The sequence below is a fragment of the Mobula hypostoma genome, chromosome 6, assembly GCF_963921235.1.
Source record: "Mobula hypostoma chromosome 6, sMobHyp1.1, whole genome shotgun sequence".
NCBI lineage: Eukaryota > Metazoa > Chordata > Chondrichthyes > Myliobatiformes > Myliobatidae > Mobula > Mobula hypostoma.
In genome coordinates, this window is record NC_086102.1 from 132,065,428 (window position 1) to 132,078,502 (window position 13,075).

A 13,075-nucleotide genomic window follows, 5' to 3' on the forward strand; every position below is an offset into this window, starting at 1 on the left:
TTTTAAGCTACAGAGATAGGGAGGGGTGAAGAAGGTATATCTGTGATAGATTGCAAGCCAATGTTGTCATGGTAAGAATTACTTTAGACCGGGGGTCCCTTGCTTAATGGTATTGATCCATGCCGTAAAAGAGGCTGGGAACTCCTGCTTTAGACACTGGCATCTTGAGGTGAAAGAGGAGTAAATTCAAAACTGAAATACCCAGCAACAGCTGCAGTTAGATTAAAATAAAAGATGCTTTTCTGAAATTGCTAAATACAATATTGAGTGCCAAGAGCTAAGATTGCATTGGGCATCACTGTTCAAATTAAGGAAGTCAGAGACAGAGTGAGATGGAGAATTAAAGAGACAGGAGGTTGAATGTTCAGAATTGTCCATGAGGTATTCTACAAATTGCTTTTGACTTCCCTTAAACAGAGGGGACCAGGGCCTGAGAATCAAATATAGGCCATTAAATTTTGAAGTAATGCAGGTGAATTGCTGCTTCACCTGGATGTAGTATCTGGGAACCCAAATGCTGAGAGAAATAGATAGAAGAAAAAGTGTTACACCCCCTTTATTGTCTGTGAAGAAGAATGGTTGGTAAAGATGGAAGAACCTATTGGGGAGTAGTGGAAAGTGAGGTTCCTTTGCAATACTGAACAGAAATGGAGAATGTCTGATGACGGAATTCTTTTTGAAGGTGGGGGAATTTACAGAGACTGTCCCGTTGAATGTGTAGGCTGGTGGGGTGGAAAGCGAGAGCATTAGTAGGAACCCAAACTTAATCTAGCGGAGAGGGGGAGGTGGGTGAGTGCAGATGTGCAGAAAATGAAGGTTGACAGTCTTTTTAACTGCGTAGGATGGGGAGGCACAACTAAAGAAAAAGGAAGATGCCTCAGACGCACTGATGAGGAACGTCTTATCTTCAGAACAGATGCAACGCAAGCAGGACCAGAAGAATGAATGGAGCTCTTTCTAGAAGCAAAATGGGAAGGCAAGTAATCAGGATAGCTGTAGCTGTGCTGGTTGGCGGACATATATGGATATTACTCCCAACAGAGAGGTAGAGATGACAAGAAGGGGAAGAGTTCAAAGTGAGCCCTGTGAAAGTTGACAACGTACAGTAATTGGCAGCACAGGTAGTGATCTTTTGACTTGTACTAATGCAGGAAACAGCACTGATACCATCATCAACAAATGGAAATACTGCTGAGGGAGTGGGCCTGAAGAGGGCCCAACAATGACCTCTTCACATACCCAACACGGTTATGGGCTTGGCTCTGAGTCAGGTGGGCTCCCAGGCTTGGAGGAAACTAACAGAGTTGGAAGAGAAGCTGTTTAATGTGGGAATGAATTCAACTAGGCAAATGAGGGTGGTGGTGAAAAGGAATAGGTTGGGCTCTGTCCAAGGAATGAATCAAAGACCCCCAGACCAGAAACAATGAAGAGTATCAGAGATGACATGGGTGTAAGGGATTGGGCAAAAGAGAGAAAGAATAGAGTCAGGGTGTGAAGAAATATACTCTGTGGGCAGGAATTAAAGGATCCATCAGGTTGACCTGCTTGGGAATCTTGGGGAGGAGAAAGTATCAGGTTTTCCAGAGCAAGGGAATCAAGAGGCTAGAGATGTGGTGGGAAAATCTCTGAGAAAATGAAGTCAGTGACTAAATGGGAGATGATGTGCTGATTTTCAGCAGTGGGACCATGCTCCAGAATGAGGTACGATAAGGTAATTGAGAGCTGAGGTTTGGCCTAATACCACTACTCCATTCCCAAGTAACAGCGGGATAGGTCTGTATGAAGCAGAGTGCTGCAAGTTCAGAGTGGAGAAGCACAAAGTAAAGGCAATGGAACAACTGAGCCGGCCACTGTCACATTGGCAGTAGATGGCAGTAATGTAGAGACAGTAAAGCACCACAAAGAGGTACCATGCAGATCAGGGGTTGTGGAAATGGCAGAATGGGGGAAAGTCTCATGTCAACAGAAAGACTCAACATTATGAAGGGTGTGAAATTCATTGAGATGGGGGAGGAAGCTGAGGCATCCACTGAGGACCGGTTATTGGGAATCATTGCGGGGAATATTACAAGGAATTATGATAGAATGGCAAGTGGTTGTTTTGAGGCGCAGAATTGATGAGGGTAGAGGAGAAAGCCCCAGGAGCATATTAGAATTCAGCAGCAGTTGAAATTTGGGATCTTTGAAGTATCAGAATTCAATTGAATAGTATGAACATAATTGATTGGAGCATCAAAGTTTTAAAATGAATTGTTGTCTTATTGTTGTCCAGGGTGCTGCATCGGCAAGTTTGCGGCGCTGGAAGCTCATGGCAGGCAGAGTTTCTCCCTTCTACCGTCTGCGTGAGATGATGGGACTTTCGAGAGACTTTGAGACATTTTTTTTTACCGTGCCCATGGTCTGTTCTTTATCAAATTACGGTATTGCTTTGCACTGTTGTAACTATATGTTATAATTATGTGTTTTTTGTCAGTTTTTTTTAAGTCTTGGTTTGTCTTGTGTTTCTGTGATATCATTCTGGAGGAACATTGTGTCATTTCTTAATGCATGCATTACTAAATGACAATAAAAGTGGACTGCGTGTCCTCATAATCTAATCTAATCTAATGTGCACAAATGGGTTGGTAGACTCCATAATAGCAAACATGTGGACCGTGGGTGGGGGGTGGGATGAGCTGAAATAGTCCATGATGGGTACAGCATAATGGGCTATGGAAGGAATTCAAATGAGATATTTAAATCTACCAGGGAGAACAGATAAACTGATTTATTATTGTCACTTGTACCAAGGTACAGTGAAAGACTGACTTGTATACCATCCATACAGATCATTTTGTTACAAAAGTGCTTTGAGGGGAAAATAATAACAGAATAAAGCGTTACTGTGGTAAACCATATATATATGTTGTAAATGGGTTACCTGTCTGGACACTCCCCTCTGCTGACTGCCCCTGTGGCTCCTCCCACAGAGCCCTGAATAAAGGCGATTGTGCCACTGCTCCTCCCTCAGTCCAGGACAGATACTCAGCATGGTCCAGGTCACATTTTACTGCTAATAAAAGCCTTTCAGTATTTATTCTACTTCCAGTCTTTTGGAGTTATTGATAGTGCATCAGTTACAGTTACAGAGAAAGTGCAGTGCAGGCAGTCAATGAGGTGCAAAGGTCATGGCAAGGTAGACAGTGAGGTCAGGAGTCTACCTTATCCTACAAGGGAACTGTTAAATAGTGTCACAGCAGAGTGAGCAGATTGTCTTAGGATCACATCTGAAAAATGACATCCCAACAGTGAAATGTGTGAGTAGCTGCTCCTATTCTGTGGTTATGTGAGTAAAGCTGTAAATGTACAACATGGAATGAGGAGCAAGTAGGTCCTTTCACATCTCCTTCCACAAGGCAAGGACACAAAGGGCACAGAGAGCGACCAGCATTCCCACACCTCTGCTCCACGGGAGTGACTGACCTTTCGGATGAGAGGAGCTGCTCAGGAAGTTGCCAGCAGGACCTCGAACCGGGTCTAGCATGGAGAGTCGAACAATGTTGCCATCAGGAGCCATAATAAGGCAACCCACCGAAATAGCTTTGTGAACCTCTGGAGAAAGAACGAGAAAACTAATCTCTTGCTACCTCTAAGTAACCAGTGCAAAAGGACAGCACCACACCTGCCATTCAAGGCATATCAAGACCAAAATGACATTGGAGTCCCACACACCATAGTCACTTTTAACATCAAAATACAACTGGACTGTTTCACTAACACCCTGTGTTAGGCAGGACATCAGCAGATGTTACTATAGGGCGTTAATAAATTAAATGAGTGGAAAAAAACTGTAACAATTACTGTTTACACAGATATCAAGCTCTTGGGACCTACAGAAGACTTCCTTGGGCAGAGAAACACAATTCTGAGCAGATAGACTCAGAATATTAAAAAAAACTTAAAATACTGATGGATTTCTTTTTCTTTTACTGAAAAAGGGTTGAAATACAAATTGGGGGAAGTAACATCAAATTTCCAAACCTCTGGTTAGACACTGTCACACAACAGGCACTGGGACTGTTAAAACTATTGCCGAGGATGCAAGCCATTGGAGAATGTTAAAACTGAAATGGGTAAAGTTTCGTTGGCCAAGAGCATTGAACAATGTTGAAGGGAGACTGGCAAACAAGCAAATGGTTGGAATAATATAACAGCCTGCACACTCTCCTGTTCCAGCACTTTCCCCTTCTTATATTGATGTATAGAAGTGTAGGGAAGTGTATGGTCATGCAGTTTGACAGGAAGAATAAAGGTGCAACACACATTAAAGTTGCTGGTGAACACAGCAGGCCAGGCAGCATCTCTAGGAAGAGGTGCAGTCTTCCTAGAGATGCTGCCTGGCCTGCTGCATTCACCAGCAACTTTAATGTGTGTTGCTTGAATTTCCAGCATCTGCAGAATTCCTGTTGTTTGCGAGAATAAAGGTGCAGACTACTTTCTAAACAGGGAGAAAATTCAGAAATCAGAGGTGTAAAGGGACTTGGGAATCCTCGTGCAGGATTCCCTAAACATTAACTTGCAGGCTGAGGTTGGTGAGGAAGGCAAATGCAATGTTCGCGTTCATTTCAAGAGGATTAGAATGTAAAAGCGAGGATGTAATGCTGAGGCTTTGATCAGACTGCAGCTGGAGTATTGTGAGCAGTTTTGGGTCCCTTTTGTAAAGAAAGGATGTGCTGACATTAGAAAGAGTACAGAAGGTGCAGGGAAATGATCCTGAGAATGAAAGGGTTAATGATTGAGGAGCATTTGATGGCTCTGGGCCTGTACTCACTGGTGTTTGGAAGAATAAAGCGAGCTCTCATTGAAACATACTGAAAGGCACAGATAGAGTGAATGTGGAGAGGATGTTTCCTGTAGTGGGGAGTCTAGGACCAGAGGTCACAGCTGCAGAATGAAAGGTCATCCCTTTAGAACAGAGATAAGGAGGAATTTCTTCAGCCAGAGGGCGTTGAACCTCTGGAATTCATTGTCAGAGACGGCTGCGGAGGCCAAGTCATTGGGTATACTTAGAGCAGAGATTGATAGGTTCTTGATTATTAAGGGAATCACAGATTAAGGGGAGAAGGCAGGAGAATGGGATTGAGAGGGATAATAAATCACCCATGATGGAATGGTGGGGCAGACATAGTGGGCTGAATAGCCTAATCTGCTCCATTGTCTTATGATGTCTAGCCTTACCCCTCAGTTCCCTCGGCACAGTACCTCAAACAACTTCTGCAGCGGAAGTCGTAGCTTGACTTACTCCTCAGTTTCCCCGGCACAGTGCCTCGGACAATTTCTGCAGTGGAAGTCTTAGTTCGACAGGCTTTGCGCCTGAAGCACGCCATGCTGCTTTGCTTTCCTGGACCTGTTGTGCCTTGAATTGGAGGCAGCATCTGGAGGACTGGACCTTCTCTCAGGCTCTGAACCACATTCTCTAGGTGGGAGGAGAAGGAGATTATGACAGACAGCAAGCAGAAAGCAGACCATAAATTATCACAAACTGAAAATGTCAAGGAATAGATTAGAAACCTATCCAGCTTTCTCATTTTCCACACCTTGCAATTTTAATCTAAGCCTCCAAGCTATGAGGACAGTAATTACCTGTGAAATAGGAAGATTGCTTCTTAGTGATATTCAGGGACTGGTTACTTATTAATATTGGGCCTGAAGCAGGGTAGGCTAAAGAACCCCAAGGTAATAGATATAAATCTATCATCAAGTTGCACTCTGTGGAAGGGAGGGTCTTCATGTAGATAGACAGAGGCTCCTCACAGAACTCCACGGTGGGGCAGACTGAGGCTCCTCACAGAACTCCACGGTGGGGCAGACTGAGGCTCCTCACAGAACTCCACAGTGGGGCAGACTGAGGCTCCTCACAGAACTCCACGGTGGGGCAGACTGAGGCTCCTCACAGAACTCCACAGTGGGGCAGACTGAGGCTCCTCACAGAACTCCACGGTGGGGCAGACTGAGGCTCCTCACAGAACTCCACAGTGGGGCAGACTGAGGCTCCTCACAGAACTCCACAGTGGGGCAGACTGAGGCTCCTCACAGAGCTCCACAATTGCAAATCAATAAATCTCTCACCTTCCAACAGAACGTCATTTTCCTCTGCCTTTTTCTCCAGAAACCCAACTGTCCTTTCCTCAGTCTTGCTTGGGCTGGATATCTGTGGTAAAAATCCAGCCTCTTGCCCATCCAGGCCAGCCCTCGTCTCAGTACCAATGGGGCACTTCACATAGAGTTGATCCTCCTTATCCACTCTTTCCACTTTGGGAAGTCCTTCGCTAATAGAACACTGTGGGTTTTCTTCATGTTCTTAAAGACGATATGGCATAAAGAGAAACAGATTGAAACCAGAGTGCAAAGGAGACTATTCAGCATGTCACAAGTTTGTCATTACTACCTGGAGACCCACTCTCCCTGTTCTTTCCTAATATCCATCTGTGTTCTCCTGGGAGAGGGGAAGTATTGGGAGGTTGAGTTGCAATGCAGTGATCAAGTGGCCTTGGAGTTAGAGCTGATGTCAGGGAGGTGAGTAGGACAGAGAGCTACAGCAAGCAGGAGTTAAGATGGGAAAAAAAAGACAAAAAAAAACTCCAGCGAATTTGAATCTCAGGTGGGGCAGGGGTTGGGATTGGAAATGGGAAAAGGATTTGAAATGGGACAGGAGATTTGATGTGTGGAATTGGGAATGGGTCATTGATGGGCTGGAGAATGGGACAGGTGGAATCGTTGAGATGCAGCAGAAGTTTTAGTTGTGGGGGAGTTTCGATGGTACTAATTAGGATGTGGGTTGGCTTGGAATGGTGCAGCAGTTTTGATTAGGAGCTTGGGGTGGAGGCATTGTTGGGGATGTGATGGTAGCGGATGAGATAGAGAATGGATTGAAATAGGGTGAGTGGCTTGGGTAGGATAGGTAGTGGTTAAAATGAGAAGGTGAAGATGATAATGTGGAGTTGAGAAAGGGGAATTTTTTTTCATTCAGAGAGCAGTAGGATTTAAGACTTACTGCCTGAAAGGAAGGCAGAGGCTGAAATATCTATTGCATGTAACAAGTACTTCACGTATACCAGAAATCATGACTTGCCAAGATTACCAACACACAGAGGTGAACATAGGCTGGGGATTTGGATGGGTGGGGATCTGGTGGTTGGGTTACCAATAATATGGAGTTTGCAGTTACAGTTGTCATCTCCTACATCCCGGAGACATCACCTGCTCCTCTACCTGCCAGCTCATCAGAGAGATCTCCAGCACGCTGATTTTGAGAAGCATCATCTGCCAGTGGGGGCAGCAACAACTGCTGCTCACGTTGTGCTTCCTTTGGTTTTGTTCTGTCCTCTCGCCACCCAGTGCGCCGAGCAGCTGCAACAGGACGTCTCCTCTTCACTGGCAGTCTCAGCGGTTCTGGCTAGAACACATCAGAAATAAATATTGATTAAAGGCACAGGAAGATGAATAAACCCACACATGTATTCTGTGAACTGACTAACACATGCGCCCCAAAGAGACCAACGCAACACCTCAACAGGACAAGACAACATACCCAGACAACATGCTAACACATACAGTCCTAAAGAACTACACAGATACCATAACAAAATAACACACATGGGCAATAGGCTAATGTACCAATACACTCCACACCTCATACCTGCACTGACATAGTCACTGTCCTACTGTGTTTTCATATACCCTGCAGCTACTTAGAAGAGTTTCTCTTGCCAAGAATCACTTTGTCATTTTATCAATTTCTGTTGGAGTCATCTTTTGTACAGATACTCCTGCACCTAGTGTGCAGTATAATCAGTCCACGTACAAGCGAATCTTGGAACCTCAATCAATACATTGCGTTTTACGGATTACTTTTATATTTATATTTATTGTGGTTTTTATACTTGTATTTTTTTATGCTGCATAGGATCTGAAGTATCAATCATTTTGTTCGCTTTTACACTCATTACTGAAGAATGACAACAATCTTGAATCTTGAATGTAATCCAACACACACACTCGATCAGCACACCCTACAACGTACATCTGTTAGGGCTTTGTCAAGCACCTCTGCTCCATCTGCCAAAAGCGGAATTTTCCACTGGCCAACCATTTTAATTCCTATCCCCATTCCCATACTGACATATCAGTCCACGGCCTCCTCTTTTGTCATGATGAGGCCGCGCTCAGGGTGGAGGAGCAAGACCTCATTTTCTTTCTAGGTAGCCTCCAACTCATGGCATAAACATTGATTTCTCCTTTCAGTAATATTTTTCCTTCCCTTTACCTCTTCCTCTATTCCCCACTCTGGCCTCTTACCACTTTCTCCTCACCTGCCTATCACCTCTACCTGGTGCCCCCTTTTTCCCTTTCTCTCTATCCAATCAGATTCCTTCTTCTCCAGCCCTTTATCTTTCCCAGCCACCTGGCTTCACCTATCAACTTCTAGCCAGCCCTCCATCCCGCCCCCAACTTCTTATTCTGGCATCTTCCCCCTTCCTTCCCAATCTCAGCCCGAAACATTGACTGTTTACTCATTTCCATAGATGCTGCCTGACCCGCTGAGTTCCTCCAGCATTTTGTGTGTGTTGCTCTGGATTTCCATCATCTGCAGAATCTCTTGCGTTTATGACTGACTAACTGTGTGAACTCTGTCAAGGCCCCCCTCCCCCAACAGGCTTCAACTGACAGGTCCCTTCAACACTCCTCCACAAACATTAGCACAAGAAATCAGCTGGCCAATGCATGAACTCCTTCAATCACACGTACTTTTGACAGGCCAGCATATGAATTTACATGCACCCTCTTCAGGCTTGTTGATAAAGTGTGCTGATAGATTGTAGAAGCCTGTGTTGGCCTGTCGTTGGAGTGTACATCTTGGCGAGTTAATGGAGAGCTGGAACTTATTTAATGAAGGACTCTGTAGGTTGGCCAAGTGTGTACCTTCTCCTGTGGTTGTAATGTAAATATTGGTGTGTTGAGAGAATGCAAACACAACTCCTGTCTTCCTTCAGTAGGTCAGCTCCCGCCCTCCTTCAACAGGAGAAGGTAAATATTTGACTAACACACAGATTTCTTCATTAAACAATCTCCAGCTCTCCATTAACAGATGCATGCTCCTGCAACAGGCCAACATAATCTTCAACGATTCTTTAAAACAGTCTATCAACAGGCCCGATGCTGATGCTCCATCCACAGGGCAAAGAACATACCTGATCAACAGGCCAACTCACACCCTCTTACAACAGCACAACTTTCACACTCTTGCAATAAGCCAATTTAAAAAATCCATTACCAGGCCAACACACTCATTCATCAAGTTACATTAACATATTTTATCAACAGATTAACGTACTCCTACGCATTATGCATCCACAGATCTACACATGCACTCTGTCAATGTGCTTCAGCAAGCACACACACCCCCTTAACTAAACAACAGACAATCTTTCAACAAGGTGACACATACATTCTGTTAACTGGCCTCTGTTAGCAGTGAAATGCAAGCAGGTGGTCAGAGTGACGTAATATAACTGGAGCACCAGGTATGTAGCACATTGCTGGAGAAGTTTTAAACATAACACATGAATAGAACTGAAGGACTCCATCCTGTATCTCTCGTGTGTCTCAGTTTCTTGTCCTTGGTATTTGCAGGGAATAGGAAGGTAAATAGACTCTGTCTGGTTCTGTAAGGCATGTGTTTGTTCAAGTGCCAACTCCTGTACATGGTTATAGTACAAGTGGTGAAAAGGAACCATTAACTTGTATCTGGCAATATTATGTTTCATGTTTACCCCAGGATTAAAGGGAAGGGTTCACTTGCAGACGGGTGTTGTGTGGACTGAAAGTCACTAACTTTAAGTCCTGCAACAAGGCTGAAGCTATCAGGATAATTCCTGAGAAAAGCTAACACTTGCTCACACACTTTCTACATGAACCAGCTGTCGTGGGGCAAGGATCAATTTATCTTGTGTCTCTTGATCAATAAAGGATTACCAAAGATTGGGATACTGTGAATGGGTCACAAGAAATTCATAGTTGATCTGAAAGACATCCTACCTCTCCATTATTTCCTTCTTCAACAAGACAAACTCCTGCTTCAGTGTCTAATGAGATGGGCAGAAGCTGCAATTGTCCAGTCTTGAAGTCAGCAGGCTCCACTGGCTGGCCTGAACCATACTGATCACTGGGTCGGCTTTTCACTAGGACAAAAAGGGAAGTGATTTCAACTCTCAGATCACTGTAGATACAGGAGCACAGGACACTGCGGATGAGGAGAGGAGAAGTGATTGACACTGTAGAGGGAGAGTTTATTGTAAGTATGAGAGAGCTGGGCTTTGTAGGTGTGACAAGGAACAGTGAACAGTAAAACTTATGAGAAATTCAGGATCAACCCTGGAGATGGTGACCCAACATACACTCTGCTTTCTTTCTTACAACTATTGGTAACTTCAGATTTACTAAATATGAAATGATCGGATGGGATTAGACAAGACAATGCTCAACAATCCCAGGAGAGGAGATTACTCTGGACATTTACCAAAGTCATGTTCTAGACCTCAGTCTTCCCTTTGCAGTATATTTGAGGTTCAGTATCTTAAAGGATTGAGTAGTCTCATGATATGATCTTTGTCATATCAGTTTGTAGAGAATTGACTGATTTCAATTAGATGTTTTGTTGATATTCATTTGCCACATTATGTAGCCGCCAAAGATCCCACGGTCACAGTTGCAGCTTAAAACAGCAGGATGGTCAGAAAGAGTGAAGTTAACTGAGAGTAATGTTTCCTAGGTAGAGCAGAGAGGATCCACCACAACTAGGTGGGTGGATCACACGAGTGTAAAAGGTGGGAAGGCTGCAAATCACCTGAGTGAAAAAGAAGGGAGAACTTGGCTGAGAGGCACCTGGTCTCAGAATGCCCAATCAAAATGGCCCATCCAATAATTCAAATCAGGTTTAAGTTAATTCTCATATGTGCCAGTATCGTGAAGTACAGGTACAATGAAAAACTTACTTGCAGCAACGTCTCAAGCATATGCAGTAGGTTTGGATAACAAGCAGAATATAAATCAAACAAGACAAGTGCAGAAGAAAGTAAGTTTCCTGGGGCAAGACCTGATGCACTCAAGTGCAAGTACTAGAAGTAACTAAGTTCCAACAAAGACAGGAACCCACTCTGCCTTGGATGCAAGGAAACAGATACAGTACAAGTACAGCTGGGAAACAATATTTCTGGTGGAATCAGATTATTAGAAATACCCAGTCCAACTTTGTTTGAGACTGAGCAAAATATGTGTTGAATACCAGTCCAGGTAGACCTACCTACCAAGCTGTGTTGGGTTGCTATTGGAGAAACAGTCCAACTCTACCAAAACCATAGGTCATAACATCCACCAGCAATCATAGGCTCAAATTCAATAATAGATTTAAATACAATGTAGAACTGTACATAGTGATGGAGTTGTCAAGTTTTACTAACATGTGATAAGTTTAATATTTGCTGTTTAGGTAAAAGCCTGATACAACATATTTATAGGTACATTACATGTTGTCATTGAGACAATTATGTTAAGGTAACAGTTATAATATAAGATAAAGTCATAAATATAAGGTCTATTTGGAGAAATGATCCAATTGAACTACCAGAGCCTTAAGTGGATACGACTGAGTAGTTACGGCTTGTGAATGAAGAGTTTTAGAATAATCTTGGTTAAATTGACCAGTATATTGACAGAGTCTTTCAGGGCAGTTGGCCGGGGTCTTCAAGGACATTTTTAACCTGTCCCTTCAAGAAAGACTGGTTCTATCACATCTGAAATCCTGTCTACCCACCACCCTGGACCCCCATCAATTTGCCTATCGCACCAATAGGTCAACAGAGGACGCCATCTCCACAGCACTTCACTTTGCCCTGACTCACCTGGACAGCCCTAACTCTTACGTCAGAATGCTGTTCATTGACTTTAGTTCGGCATTCAATACTCTGATCCCCTCCAAGCTAATTGCCAAACTTCGCCAGCTTGGTATCAGCTCATCCCTCTGCAATTGGACCTTGGACTTTCTGACTAACAAACCCCAATCAGTAAGTTAGACAACCTCTCCTCCTGCACTCTCACCCTGAACACTGGCGTGCCTCAAGGCTGTGTGCTGAGCCCTCTTCTGTACTCCCTTTTCACCTATTACTGCGTTCCTGTACATGGTTCCAACTCCATAATCAAGTTTGCAGATGACACCACGGTGGTTGGCCTGATCAGAGGGGATGACGAGACGGCCTACAGGGATGAGGTCCAGCACCTGGCCGCGTGGTGTGCCGACAACAACCTGGCCCTTAACACCCAGAGGACCAAGGAGATCATTGTGGACTTCAGGCATGCTAGGAGCCACACTCACGCCCCATCTACATCAACAGAGCTGTAGTGGAGCGTGGATCAAGCTTCAAATTCCTTGGTGTCCACATTTCCGAGGATCTCACCTGGTCCCTGAACTCCTCCATCCTGATCAAAAAGGCGCAACAGCGCCTTTATTTCCTGCAGAGCATCAAGAAAGCTCACCTCTGTCCCAGGATACTGACGGACTTTTACCGCTGTACCATTGAGAGCATACTCACCAACTGCATCTCAGTGTGGTATGGCAATTGTCCTGTATCGGACCACAAAGCACTCCAACGTGTGATGAAAACTGCCCAGCGGATTATTGGCACCCAATTGCCCACCATTGAGAACATCTACCATAAACACTGCCTGGGCAGGGTGAAAAGCATTATCAAGCATGCATCTCACCCTAACCATGGACTTTTTACTCTCCTCCCATCCGGTAGGTGCTACAGGAGCCTCCGCTCCCGCACCAGCAGGCACAGGAAGAGCTTCTTCCCTGAGGCTGTGACCCTGCTGAACCTCACATCACAATGCGAAGCAGTATTGCATCCGTATTGTACTGTCTCAGTACTTTTATATTTGTGTGCTGTAGCACTTACGTTTTATTGGCAGTTTTTTTGTAAATAACACTATTCTTTGCATTTCTGGTTAGATGTTAACTGCATTTCATTGGCTTTGTATC

At 44.3% G+C, this 13,075-nt stretch overlaps 1 protein-coding gene across 1 annotated transcript in view; it reads right to left on the reverse strand.

Moving 5' to 3' along the window:
* Window positions 1–13,075, reverse strand: part of LOC134348753 (uncharacterized protein KIAA2012) — a 52,247-nt gene that overhangs the window by 24,996 nt on the left and 14,176 nt on the right. Inside the window, exons 7-11 of the mRNA XM_063052555.1 lie at window positions 10,078–10,220; window positions 7,252–7,435; window positions 6,109–6,339; window positions 5,282–5,455; window positions 3,463–3,591 (exon numbers count right to left, since the gene is read on the reverse strand). Coding sequence (XP_062908625.1) covers window positions 3,463–3,591; window positions 5,282–5,455; window positions 6,109–6,339; window positions 7,252–7,435; window positions 10,078–10,220 — 861 coding nt within the window. The remainder of the gene's footprint in view (window positions 1–3,462; window positions 3,592–5,281; window positions 5,456–6,108; window positions 6,340–7,251; window positions 7,436–10,077; window positions 10,221–13,075) is intronic.